The 14,490-nt window shown below is 35.8% G+C and overlaps 1 protein-coding gene across 2 annotated transcripts; it reads left to right on the top strand.

Annotated features, from left to right (window-relative positions):
- Window positions 1-236: 236 nt before the first annotated feature.
- On the top strand, window positions 237-12,520 carry dnajb4 (DnaJ heat shock protein family (Hsp40) member B4). Of its 2 annotated transcripts, NM_001102934.1 has the most exon segments (4): window positions 293-694; window positions 5,103-5,677; window positions 6,876-7,001; window positions 7,004-8,598. In NM_001102934.1, coding segments are annotated over 4 exon segments (1,071 nt in total). In that variant the 5' UTR covers window positions 293-483; the 3' UTR covers window positions 7,163-8,598.
- The last annotated feature ends 1,970 nt before the right edge of the window (window positions 12,521-14,490 follow it).

Genomic DNA, 14,490 nt, shown 5'->3' with positions numbered 1-14,490 from the left:
TTTCACTCTTATTTCTTTCAATTCCAAAGAAACACTATGTCCTATAAGGACAAGCAAGTGTGGAACTATTTAGCTGTTTAAAGCTTTAAAAGCCTGATACACTTTGCATGACACATTATTTACAGTTTTCCTGTTAATAATGTTTATAAGATTGTCATGGGTTAAGCATGTATTTGCTGTTGCTTCAAGAATAAAGCTTTGGCTTGTTTAAAAAAAAAAAAAAAAAAACTTCTAGAAAGAGCTAGTGGATTCTACAGGCAGCATAGACGTAACTGGGAGGCAGAGAGCTGATTTTTCTCTATATATGAGCAGTAGGGGAAGGAATCCTATCCCAGTAAAATCCAGTACTCTGGGACAAACTCTAATCAGATCAGACACTGGGGATTTCACCTTTAAATCAACCCATACATTTTAAGAACCATTCCAGGCAGAATAATCGTTTAATTAAACTATATTTTAGATCTAATTTATCTGACAAAAAAAATGGGAAAGGATTATTATTCAGTTTTAGGGATTGAAAAAGGAGCTTCGGAAGATGACATCAAGAAAGCTTATAGAAAACAGGCTCTTAAATGGCATCCAGACAAGAACAAATCTGCTCATGCAGAGGAGAAGTTTAAAGAGATCGCTGAAGCCTATGAGGTGCTAAGTGACCCTAAGAAGAGAGAGGTGTACGATCAATTTGGAGAGGAGGGTAAGTATTTTATGGTTATCCTTAAAAATAAGGCAATGCAGAATATTTATTATTATTTATTCTTCTCCCCCTCTATGTAGAGTGAAATCCAGTTTGTTAACCCTTTAAATAGTTGAGAGGAATATGATTTGTTTTTATGATCTAGCAAAGCAATGCTGTTGACAATAGGGCGATATTTGCTAATTGGGGGTTACACTGCATGAAACTTGTGTATTTGTCTATCAATATGATAGAATTACATTTTATGTAACGTACTACAAGTGTAGATTTATAAAGGTTATTTCTGAAGCATAACATGCACACACTGATATGTTTGCCATTATGTTTTATATAAGCTATAATACAGACATCTGTTTTTAATCTAGTATTGCACAACATTGTGATGCATGGTAACATGCATATAACCACACTTAAAGACACAAAATACCTGTCTGGTCGTATAAATGTTTATACGAAAAACCTGTACTGTGCTCATGTGCTGTCAATGTTTATTTGTGTGGACAGCACAGATAAAAAAAAAACTTTTGTTCTGATTGGGGGCAATGGTGAATGATCATTTTGGTACCATACATTGTGTAGAAGATCTGTCTGTAACTGGCTTCTTGCCCAGAAACCTAGGAATTTACATGATGTCATTAAATACCAGAACCATTTCTTTATGCTAATTTTATGTAGAGACTTAATGCCAAGTAAAAGTCTAAGAAAATGTCCAAATAAGTTAGAAAGAAGCAAAATCTTTTTTTGAGAATAGTGATGTATCATGGTACATTTAATGGCAATTTAAGTAGCTCTAAATATGTGTTAAGCACAAATGCCCAATGCTTCTACTGAGAGCTAGGTTTGCCTTATGGGCCAAATTCAAGAAGGGACCCATTGTGGCTTTCCAATGTGATACCATGCTAGTATTACTATTTATACTATTACCTCATAGATATTTGCATCCATTAATTTTAACCCACAATTTAAAAAGCCTACAACCCATCAAAATTACCTTAGGTACAGACAGAGTTGATAGCAGGGCTGCCATCAGGAATCACTAAGTTTGCAGGGCTTGCTTCCCGGGGGGGCTCCAATTATTATATATTATTAAAATACTTAGTCCTATTTCAAAGTATGCTGTTTGCCTGGGAAGGATTTTGTTTCTGAGAGGGCACTTCCAGGTAAAGGACTAGCAATGCTATAAAGCCAAAATATACTGTATATATATTTTCATTTAAAAATTGTTAATTTAAAAATCTGTTAATCCAGCACCTACAGATACACAATTTCTCCTCAGCAAATTGTCTTTCTGTAGTTCTGTAGAGCTATAAATGGCATTTTAACCATGTATCTTCCAGTGTAAGAACTAACCAATGTAATGAACACAGCTGTGTTACATCATGTGTGTAAACATGTGCCCAATAGCCCTAAATGCAGCTTGAATCAGTGCACAGCAGCAAAAGGTCTTACAACAACCAGATTCACTTGTTTGGCAAACTCTGGGCCAAATTGGCACCTTAAATCTGGCCATGTACGGCCACCAGTTATATAAACTGTAGTACTGCTTTTCAAGCAAATGCAATGTTTTTAAAAGTTCAGGGTAACAGTGATATTATTTAAATGCAAAAGAAAATTTTTGGTCTTAGCTCTAATTTAATGTCTAACATTCTCAGCAAATATGAAGCATAAAGACTGTAGGAGTCATTTATGAAGGCTGGGTGCAAAGTGCAGAAAACTGGTACAATCTGCCATTTTTTTCCCCTTTGGACCTTGTCTTCCAGATGATGGAGATCTATGGCCATTACCCTGAATACATTGCAGGAGGGGGCTTGTGCCCCTTAGGGCTCTTGTACTTCTGTTGCAAGAAATTGTGGCACTCTTTTGTGAAATATTGCAGGGGCTGCATTGACAGAGAATGAGATAATGCATATAGCTAGGAATTTCTCACCTGCATCATTCAGCAGTAAACTGAGCTGGTCAAGTAATGAGTAGTTTATTGGCGTAAACCCCAAAATAGTGTCAGGGGCGTGGGCCTCCAGAGAACTAAATCTGGGTGATTTTTTTCACCATGTCCATGGCATGTCCAACCACTTTATTCTTTATTCTTTTTTTAGTTTTTGCGGACTTTGATTTTTGTATTTATTAGGATACTGGAAGTATCACCATTTGCAGTTTACATGATTGGCTGTGCTTACAATATTAACCTCACTGTTGAAATACCAAAAAATGTTAAATCACAGTACAAGCCAAAGCCAGAAAAGTATTTTGTTTATGTTAAAACATGAGGATTTTTTTTTTGCAAATGGGATTTTTGGAGGGTCCCCTTCAAAAAACGGATTCATTCCAGCAGTAGCATTCATAAAAAGGCACAAGGATTTATCCAAAACAGAGAAGGTAAATAGTTTTATGGTCTGTTGAGTTGATTCCCTTGTTTATAGGATACTGGGAAGTTGTAAATAGCAAAAGTAATTTAGATTCATTAAGCACTGTTCTCTTTTACATCCTGCTCACATACAGACATTGGTGTCTTCTCAGAATATTTATTACTGTTACATACTTAATTTGTATGAAATTGTATCTGAATATTTATACATGTATTGCTTTGGGGCAATTTTGGTTATTTGAGTGTTTGGGTTGTATTGCACAAGAAGCATAGAGCATAAACATATGTTTTGAACAGCTGTTACCCAATATGTCTCTGATAATGTAGACTGATTGTTAATTAAAGAATAAAAAGCCTTTTAAACAAAATAGTCAGCATTGAGTTTAGTAGTTACATGGGCATCTGGCTACGTAGAAAATATCCCTGAAGTTTTTTCTCTGTTCTGGAATGTAACCTTCCATGAGCGCCACCCACTCACAGTTTATTCTAGGAAATGCCAGGCTTCGTTACCACATGTTTCATTTTGTCTCCAATGTCTTTGGCATTGTCAGTGAGCATCAGTTACATTGCACTGGCCTCTATGGAGAACTAATGCTAAGGGAAATATTCTCTTTTAATTATAGCTGTCCTTAATTATTGCTTTTATTATTTTTTTTTTTTTTGCAGAGCATGTTTGCATTTTCCCATGTAAATGGAATGCAGACATACCCTGCAAAAATAAAAAAAAATAGAACCATATATATATATATATATAAAAAATATATATAAATATAGTGAAATGCCAATAATAGTCCAATAAAGCCCTGCCTTATGCCAATTGCTTTAGTTGCATCCTCCTGTCACTGTGCACAGTGAGATTTTTTTGCACAAAATATGCCCTGTGTTCACAGTAACAGGTGAATGCAACAGCAACAGCCAGGAGGCAGAGGCAGTATTTAATGGTTACATTACATCTGCAATTAGCTGTAGAGCATTGGATGGCTATTATAATATTGTTCATCCATATGAATAAATAGACATAAGGGGTTATTTGCAAAGACCCCAGATACAAGGGAAGCAAAATTGTGCCCTATAATGCTCATTTAATAAGCACTTGGGTCAGGTCTTGCTGCACTCCATACCTAGCACTAGATTAAAAATACAGCGAGGGACAAAGCTGATGCCATGTCTTTGCTGCATATATAGGGCTTCTCTGTTGGCACTCCCAAACTTACATGTTTGAATGACGTGCCGGTGGGTGGTATGGCTGGGATAGGGTGTAGAAAAAAATGCAGCATTTTTTTTTTAGTTTCTTAGAGGATATTGCAGAGATTAGTGTGAACTGGTCAGGAAACCTTAAAAAGATTCCTTCTTTCAAACTGAACAGATCCAATAAACCTGCTCACAAAAAAAAATCAGGAATGTTAGTGCAAAATAAAGGACAAAACTTGAAGAGCAAATCAGTTCTATTGTATTGTATGAACCCATACCTCCCAAAATTTTGAAAATGGAAAGAGGGACAAAAAGAAATGTTGCGCACAGCGCAGCTAACATTTTTGACCATGCCCAATTTTGAGACCACACCCCCTAAATACCACTTCCATTTTACAAAACTGGGGGTCTTGTTTTATGTGTTATTACAGTTTTGCTAATGAAGGTGAAATTGCCCTTTAAGCAGCGAGTCTCAGTTCCTCCAAGAGACCTGTTTAGCTTATTAGTTACAATTGTATCAGTGCAGGTGTGGCTTGTTAACATTCTGGGCTCTCTGCCAAAAGCTACAGTACTTATTTATTTAAGTCTGAGAAACAATGTATCTAAGTGCAGGTGAAGCTTGTTAAGATTTCTGGGCTCTCTGCCAAAAGCTACTTTCTTATTAAATTTGTATCTTTTTTAGCATTCAGTGCAGGAGATCAACTGGAAATGAGGGAATTTTTAGTAAGAATCTGAGACTGCGGTTGAGCTGTTAAAAGAGGGGCTGTCCCACGAAAATCGGGACAGTTGGGAGCTATGTCAACCAAGAAAAAAAAACTATGTTTTAATTCACTACTTTCCTTTTTGTTATTGCAGGACTTAAAGGAGGGTCTGGTGCACCAGATGGACATGGTGGAAACTTTCACTACACTTTCCATGGTGATCCGCATGCAACATTTGCTGCATTTTTTGGTGGAGCAAATCCATTTGAAATTTTCTTTGGAAGAAGGATGCCAGGAGGCCGGGATGATGAAGACATGGAGCTAGATGGGGACCCATTTAGTTCGTTTACTAGTTTTAACATGAATGGATTTCCAAGAGAAAAGAATCAGGTTGGTAACCAGTTCCGCCGCAAGCAGGACCCCCCCATAATTCATGACCTGAGAGTGTCCTTGGAAGAGATCTACACTGGTTGCACCAAAAGAATGAGGATATCCAGGAAACGTCTGAATCCTGATGGGAGATCTGTTCGGACTGAAGACAAAATTCTTACCATAGAGATAAAGAAAGGTTGGAAAGAGGGAACCAAAATCACATTTCCCAGAGAGGGGGATGAAGCACCCATGACCATTCCTGCTGATATTGTTTTTGTTGTTAAAGACAAACCTCATACACACTTTAAACGGGATGGGTCAAATATTGTGTGTCCTGTACGAGTCAGCTTACGAGAGGTAAGTAATTTACACAAAAAAGTGATATTCTTTATAGCTTCTGAACTGATTTCAGATTAACATTTACTGAAGGATAGTACAACAACTACAATTTCATTCTGACTCTATCAAACTATCAGGTCACCTTTAGCTTTCTCTTAAATCTCTTCATTTTATCTTGAATGTTCTTAATGGACTATTATCCCACAATGTGTTGATTCTATATTTGTTGGACTTATTATTATAATTATTAAATGTTTGTTTTTAATGGCTGAATTTGTGTTTTACGGAGCTATCATTACTTAATTATTATATATCATATTTTTCTTTATCTGTAATTTTTGCTTTTTTTTCTGTTAAACCATGTCTATGCAAATAAGTTTAGAGCCACTGACTCATTTGGAGGCCAAATCCAGCTTGTGGACTTCTTGCTGGTCTGTTCTGGTTTAGGTTTTCTGGGGCAGAACTTTGACTTGCTTTCATGCAAGTTTTGGAAACAAATTGTGCACTGGACTAGTAAATGTTAATTTTGACTAGCTGATATGGTTTATAGGACTAGTGCAATCTTTGCAATCACTGAAGTGTACTTTTGTGTAACCTGAATTGAGAGGTCATTACCTCATTATCTTATATGCTATGGGCTTATTTATCAGTTTTTGAGTATGTTATTAATAAATAAAACTTTTTTGAATAAAAACTCAAATCCCTCAAATCACTTTTTGAGTTTACAAATTCGAAAACTTGAATATCTCAAATTAAAATTATCACTTGACTTTGCCTAGGATAACTCCCATTGACATCAATAGAAAGTTGCAATATTTTAGATAGTGAAGTTTTACATTTGAGTTTTTTTACAATGAAGTTTTTACATTTTTGAATTGTGAGAAAAAAAAAAAGAGCTGGAGAGTTGACAAATCACGCCCCCTAGTGTTTCATCTAGTGTCTACGCCAAAGATCATTAAGGCAGATATAGCCATTGAGTTTCCAGATTGCTGCAATTTATATGTAGGCATAGCTATTTTGAAGGTATATTCCATATGTATACATATATTTCCCATCCCCCTCTGACTTTGCTTACAGTATAAATGTTGGAAGTAATTGTCAGATCTCAGTGATGGTTATCCCTCTGATATTGTTTGATAGAAACACTAGTTCAGACTAATCTGACATAATGACACAATTGTGAATAATGCAACCTAATAATGTATTTATGTCCCAGGCTCTCTGTGGATGTTCAATCAACGTTCCAACATTAGATGGAAGAAGCATACCAATGACAATAAATGACATTATTAAACCTGGTATGAGACGGAGGATTATCGGATATGGACTCCCTTTTCCAAAAAACCCAGAACAAAATGGAGATCTGCTTGTGGAATTCGAAGTTATTTTTCCAGACAGCATTCCTCAGTCATCAAAGGAAATTCTAAGACGACATCTGCCTGTTTCCTAAATTTTCACTTACAGTTGAAGGATGCCTTGCTTATGCAAAGTATTACTGTATGATGATAGACTTTTTGTGCATTTATATATTTTGTGCCACAGGATCTTCATTAAATGTTTTTTAATGCATTGTGATATGAACAGGTCTTTTATCAGAATGTAATACTTCCTTTAATGAGCATTAGGAGGTTTGCTATTAGCTCATTTTTGGTGGGGATAAACAGTATTGTAAAACATATGACTTGATATATCACTCTAGGGTTGTATGCTTCTCTGTACTGACAATATTGCAGTTTACACTCTATTTTTATAACTCATAAATGGTTTATTTAATATAGCTTTTATACTGTAGTTCTACCTACAGATATATGAATTAATGCCAATGATCATATTATTAGAATAACTGTTTTTAGCACAGTGTTTCTGTCTGCTAATTTATATGTAACCGACAGGAGGTTGCTCCAAAGAAAGTATGGCTAGGCATAGTTATTACTCTAAACTCAAGTCTCAGGCAACCGCATTACTGATCCCAGTATTTACTGTATTTTTTAAAATCAACACTCCAATGAGTTCTTTTAACGAACAACATGAAATTCATCTAGGCCTTGATAAACAGTATCTACTAGAATTAAGTCTAAAGCTACTGGACTGGTGCATTTAATGTGCAAACATTATTGCGATATTGTTATCTGTAGTGCAACTGTCCTTAAGGGCTCTGGCACACAGGAAGATCGATTTCACTGAAATTTCAGTGAAATCGAGGTTTACATTTTCACCGGTGGGATGGCAATCAGGGGAGATTAGTCGCCCGCGGACAGGGAGTTTTGTCGCGGGCGACTAAACTCCCCGTGTCCCAGAGCCCTAAAACTTTTTAAATATGGCATATTCGCAAATTGCGAATGTTTATGGGCAAACTCTGTGTCCGGGTTACGCCACAACTTTAGTGGCAGAAAAAATATTCATTTGCGAATTCACATTTGAGAAAAAGAAAAGCGTTTAGGGAAAACATGCCCAAACAACAATTTGAGAAAAAAATATGCGCTGTGCAAACTTTATAAATGATCCCCAGAAGGTCCAGTTGCTTTAGACTTCATTCTAATGAATACTTTAAAGGACAACAATTTCACAGTGGATCTGGCATCACTGTACTTATTGAAATTACAGAATACACTTCCTGATATCCATGTAAAACATTTTTAATTATGTTTACATGGGTTTCTGATTTTCGAGGATAACAGGTCAATGTTTATTGCAGGGCCTAACCTGACTGTAGTTAGGGAATGGTGAACTTAGTACAGATGCAGTTTAAAATAGCACACAGATAGTCACAGTCACCTCTCGTGGCATTTTGAAATATGAGACATCGAATGCCATGCTTCATAATCTCTGCAATGTGGCAGTATATAAACATTTGCTCACTGGCAGGCAAAATTCAAATTTTGTAAGAATACTAATTTTAAAAGCAAAAGTATATTATAAAATGGATTTACAGACTATAATAACAATTGTGTTTTGAATTGCTTAGCTTGAGTGGAATTGCAAAAAAAAGAATTTGTGTTTTAAAATGCACTATATTTTTATTGAGGCAATGCTATATTAGACATATGTTTGGTTATTAACATCTTTTACATCTTAGGGACCCTTTTGTTTGTTTTATTTTTAACAGTGCTGCCTGGCACTATATGGGGTCTCTGCACTAATGTGTAGTGTATGTGGAACACCTGTGAGTACAAGGGGTATAAAATGTTATAAAAGTACATAACCATTGTGATCCCATGTCACTTCTACCTAGGACTACATGGTTGATTTACATAGGTCAATCCTAGCCAGCTCTAAAACGACATGGCAAAACAGGTATAAGCAGTTTAACCTGCCCATACATTATAAAATCCCCTCATTTGGTGATTTCACCAAATGTCCACCTACAGGCAAATGATTGGATCACAACAACAGGGATACAGATTGACATCTGACTTATTTTTCAGCTAGATATCAGTCAGCTAGGCCCGTTAAAGGGCCCCATAAACAGGCAGATAAGCTGCTGAATTGGTCCCGTCAGCTTAAATCTGCCTGTGTATAGCCTTTACACTTCTGTCTGACAAAGCCTAAACCTTAGTTCGTATTTGATATTCTTGGGAGTGTTCATCTCACTTCAGTTGAAATGCTACTATGCATGACATTCTATGAAATGCTACTATGAATGACATTCTATAGCCTCAGACTGCTTGCCATTGCTCTATAACTGTATTGCTACTTTACACAGCATGCCAAATTCTTGGAATCATAATGACACATCATGTAGAGTGACAACATAGTAATGGCCATAGAGCTTTTCTAGTTTTATTAAAAAATGGAGCAACAAACAATAAAGAGAATCTAAAAACTATCTGTACTTTTGCTAAAATAAAGTACATTAAAAAGTAGTGAACTCATGTAAAAGAAAAAAATGAATGTATATAAAGCAACAATAATGTGGTTAAACAATATTCACTATGAAGCAAAACAAAACTGTGAAATCATTAGGACATTTTGAGGCTCCCAACGGTTTTTAAAGTATGGTTGATGCCTTAACATGACATATCTGCACATGTTGCCCATATTGTGATAAATAATAGTGCCTTATTTATATAGTGCATGTACTATGCAGTGCATTTATTTTGCACACAGAAGTAAGCTAAGCAATGTTGCAGTTGCTTATTTCAATTTTTGCTGGTTTCAAATTATTCACCTTATAAATTTGCCTCACCCCAAAATCAAACTTGAAATCTTGCTGTTGGTTTTAGTTTCCCTGTTCTGCAGAAAGCAGGTAAACGTATAATACAAAAACTATAAGCAAAAAAATTATATTAACTGCAGGTGTTGTTAGAGAGTCTACATTATTCTAAAAACTTAAAAATAACTTTTTCATAGGATAAAGGCAGGAGTACTATAAAAAAAAAATGTTGAATTTAGTTTTTTTTAGTAATTTTTTTTATAGTATCTATTTGTTCTAAAAGATCTCACGATTTTAGTTATTTTGTTGTTCAAGTCCCACTTATCCTGCAACCAAGCAGTTCTAATGTTACATGGGCAATATGAAACAACAGTCAAAATACCCCTCTCTGCCTGTCACTAATTCTCTTTGTAATGTATGTGAAATGTGGTGCCTGAAGTACCACATAACCTTCCTAGCCTTGCACTGTATGCAAGTGCAGTCCAGACTCAAGGGTTGCCCCCAGACATAAGTGTAAGAGCATGGACACTCATTCAGGAAGCACTTCTGTCTGGGCAATAGCTGCACAATAAAAAATCCAGTGGGATGTGCACAGAGCAACATCAAAAGTCACAGTGTTACCACTACCCACAATAACTGGTTTGCAGTAAATCTGCTGAAGCTTTTTTCTTACTTTTTGGATCATCAAAAGTCACAGACCAGCCCTGCACTTACCAATCCCCCACTGCAGTCTGTGTCTGCTGCCGCTCCTTAACTTGCACGCCTGTATGAATATAGTGCCAACAAACGCAGTAAGCATTAGATTTTTTGGAGGCAGCCACAGGTCTTTGTGCTGTGACACTGAACATTTTTCAAACTGCCTACTGACCCCTACAGTTCTGAAATTTCAGCCTGTGGTATTTACAGAATTTCCTGCAGGTTACTGTAGGAAATTTATGAAACCATGTCTCATCAGGCCAATTGCTAACAAAATAAATTATTAGGTGTAGACTTACCCAGAGTGGCCCTCTGTGCACTTTTTGCAATTGACATTACTTTTCTACTTTAAATGTTTTTTGAGATATTAGGGACCCTAATTGTCTATGTACTTTCTATGCAATTGCTCTATCCAGTTAACCCTTTTCCTTTAAGTTGAGCCAAAATCCTGGTTATTAGCAGTCTAAAAATTTAAATATTTCAGAAACAACTAAAAATTTAAACTGAATGTAAATTGCAAAAGTGTTGCAGAAGCACCTTGAGTAAGTTTACAACAGTTCATGTTTTTAAGTTTAGATCCCCTTTAATAAAGATCTAAGGGTTAATATCACTGGGTGTGGGGTGCCAAAATGTTTGGCAATTCCCAGTGATTATAATCACTTAATAGCCCATGCCAGTGTTTTTCGTTCCTTTCTTCTTCTTTTTGTTTTGGTCAGTGCAGGTGCATGCACAGTACAGTGAAATCTGAAATTAACACGCAAAAAAGCTTTTTTTATACTATTGTGCATGAGCCTTTCCCTGCCTGGAGAAAAAAGGACAGAAGAGGAAGGAAAATCACGCTGACAAACTTCTACAGAAATACCACGGGCCTGAGAAGTTTTCTGCAAACAGGAACACTGGCCTAGGCTATAAAGTACTGGGTGGGTACCTAACATTTGGCATCCCCCAGTGTTTTTTTAAGTTTAGATCTCCTTTACAGGAATGCTGTGCTGTAGTTGCCTTACACGCTGTGTTTTCTTCACATTTTGACATATATTAAAAAAAGGTACAGCCTTATCTTTTAATTGTGAGGTCTTAGAATAAAACAAAAATAGGCAAAATCTGTGTTACAAATCAACAGAGCTCTGCTTGGGTATAAAAAAATGTTCATATCTTTATTGGGCTTGAAAAATAATTATAAAGAAACATTACCAGAGAGCTAGTCTATGGCAAACTGTATAAAAAAAACACGCAGAACTGAGCAATTGCCTAGGTGTATTTCTAAATAAAATGTTTTGTATCCAAGCTAAGTAGTCATGGCTTTGCTTATAACAAACAAGTATCATCATTTGTATAAACAGTGGAAAGAGAAAAGCCTATTAATGCAAAAACCAGCAAAAGTATTTGAAAGAGAATACAGATATGGGATCTGTTATCTAGAAAGTTCTGAATTATGGAAAGGGCATCTCCCATAGACTCCAATATAAGCAAATAATTCTAATTTTTAAAAATTAATTCCTTTTTCTCTGTAATAGTTAAACAGTACCTTGTACTCGATCCCAACTAAGATATAATTAACCCTTAATGGAGGAAAAACAATCTTATTTGGTTTATTCAGTATTGAAATGATTTTGTAGCAGACTTAAGTTGAGATCCAAATTATGGAAAGATCTCTTATTCAGAAAACCCCAGGTCCCGAGCATTCTGGATAACAGGTCCCATACTTGTAGTTTATCGACAAACAAGATTGCTTGAGCTGTCACCTTAAATATGCGCAAGCATCAGTGCCAAATATTTGTTTTCTTTCATGGGAACATTGTGTTGCAAATGAGATCCACTTTAGTCCTAAGTGTGTTCCACTGATTTGCAGTGTTCATTTACAGTCATTAAAAATTTTGATTGTTTTGTAATTACTCTAGTTTTATAAATAATGAGACTTAAACGGTATCTCAGATTTATAGTCTAGTGTGTGACATATTAAAAAATATTTTCCAAATTGGTTTATACTAATCAATAAATATTCTCATTTCCCATTTACGTTGAGCCACTATTCTGTCTTTGTGCTCCATCACAAAACACTTGAAAGCAATGAGCAGATTCTAACTGTATGAGTAAGAAGCGTAGAAGTAAAAAACATGCCTCTGTTCATTCATTGACTGGTGTAATCTAGCATGTATGCATGCCCTTGGATCATCGTGTGTAAGCATGGTGCATGGCACCTCATGCAGATCAGAAGGATGGACTGTAGTCCAGGGACATTTTGGAATAATCAGTTGTCGCATTATAATAAAATATATTTTTCATTGAAAAAAATCTCAATTTTTGTGAAAAAGCAATATTTTTTATAGAGACTCGCCCTGTTCAGTGGTATAGATTTCATTTTACGAATATACAGAGCTTGCAAACCTTTCTTCCATCCTTATGTTTACTGTTTATTGTTTATAGGTATTTTGGAATGCAGGAAACCTTCACCTAATAGCACATTAGTACTTGTTATTACTGTGGGCACTGATTTGAAAGTTCTGCTTTTCTTTAAAATAAGTGATCTTGTACTCCTGGTATTATTAGTCAGTCTAAGATCAAGCTGAATGTTGGAATCTTACCAAAAGAGTGACGGCACCTTTTAAGGGAATAATTCTTAGTAGAACTAGTTTTAGACTGCAACACAGGTCAGGGAAAGTCTACACAAGAAACCAGTTGGTTTAAACATCACACAAGCTATTTTGTTCTTATTTTTCCCCTTTTTAAATGAAATATTTTGGCAAAAAGTCAGTCAGAAAATTGTGTGAGTGACATAAGCACATAAATGGACTGAACACAACAGAAAATTCGGGGCCCCATACAAATGATTTATATCACGTTAATGCAGGTACCCACACTGCTGTACAGTGCTGCACACATAAGTAGCACTATATAAATTAAAATATACTTACAGACATAGGCCAACAAAAGGTAAATGGCAGAGGTGCGTGAAGTTTGTTTATCATATATAGATGACTTTAAGTCTACCCTACCCTTAGGGGAGGGGAAATAACTTAAAAGACAATCTTCTTGAGGCAGAAAAGTGGTCCTTTCTAGATATGAGCCATTTCCTCCCATACATGGTTTTCTGTCAGAGGAGTCACGTATTTACATATAATATAATTTTTTTTGTAACCATAATCAGAGTTATATACCTTTAAACTGACTGTATACAAACTCTGAGGGGCATATTTATTATGTTGTGTAAAAAACGGCGAGAAAATTAGCCACACATCGCCAGGCTCCGCTGTGTAAAAAACCGTGTCGTCGGAACTTACGGAAAATAACGGGGTAAAATCTGACATTTGGACGGCGATCTTCTCCATTTATTTTACACAGCTTTTTACGCTGTTTTTTCAGCAAATTTGTTTTTCACAGCTTAATAAATATGCCCCTTAAACTAATTTGGTAGAGCTATTGACCTGACCTAAGGCCTTTAAGATAAATCTATGGGTATTTTCAGATCCTTCAGTGTCCTGGAAAACAAAATGTTCTTATTATATATTGTTGACTAAACAGAATCCCATAGGCATTATATAAAATCTAAATTACTAGAGTAACAAACATGATGAATAATGGATATCAAATATGGATTTAATTTCACACATGGTATTGCTGCACTAATGAAATAAGAAAATGAGCATAAGTGAAATTCCTACCAAGGTACCACACTGGGGGGTAATTTATAAACACTGGGCTAATATGCTTCTGGGCAGCAACACATGGTAGCCAATCAGATTGCTTTTAATGTTCAACCTGCAGCTGGCTGAAAAAATCTAAACATTGATTGGTTGCCATGGGTTATTGCCCATGTGCAAATTGCCCAGTGAGCCCCTAGGGCATAGGGTGTACATTTGTTAGCAACAGGGCTTATATTTATGCAAAAAACTCCTCTAGTTAATTCTTTAATTTCAGAGTTTAATTACCACAGTTTCAGCTACTTCCACACACATATATATACACACACACACACACACAGTTC

This window comes from Xenopus tropicalis, chromosome 4 (assembly GCF_000004195.4).
Source record: "Xenopus tropicalis strain Nigerian chromosome 4, UCB_Xtro_10.0, whole genome shotgun sequence".
Classification (NCBI taxonomy): domain Eukaryota; kingdom Metazoa; phylum Chordata; class Amphibia; order Anura; family Pipidae; genus Xenopus; species Xenopus tropicalis.
This window is presented reverse-complemented; position numbering and strand designations above follow the sequence as displayed.

Excerpts from the sequence above, each read along its gene's own strand:
- dnajb4 (XM_031899746.1), top strand. The coding sequence starts at position 484 with ATGGGAAAGGATTATTATTCAGTTTTAGGGATTGAAAAAGGAGCTTCG. Across the intron at positions 695-5,102 it reads CGATCAATTTGGAGAGGAGG|GACTTAAAGGAGGGTCTGGT; the intron begins GTAAGTATTTTA and ends TTGTTATTGCAG. Across the intron at positions 5,678-6,875 it reads TACGAGTCAGCTTACGAGAG|GCTCTCTGTGGATGTTCAAT; the intron begins GTAAGTAATTTA and ends TTTATGTCCCAG.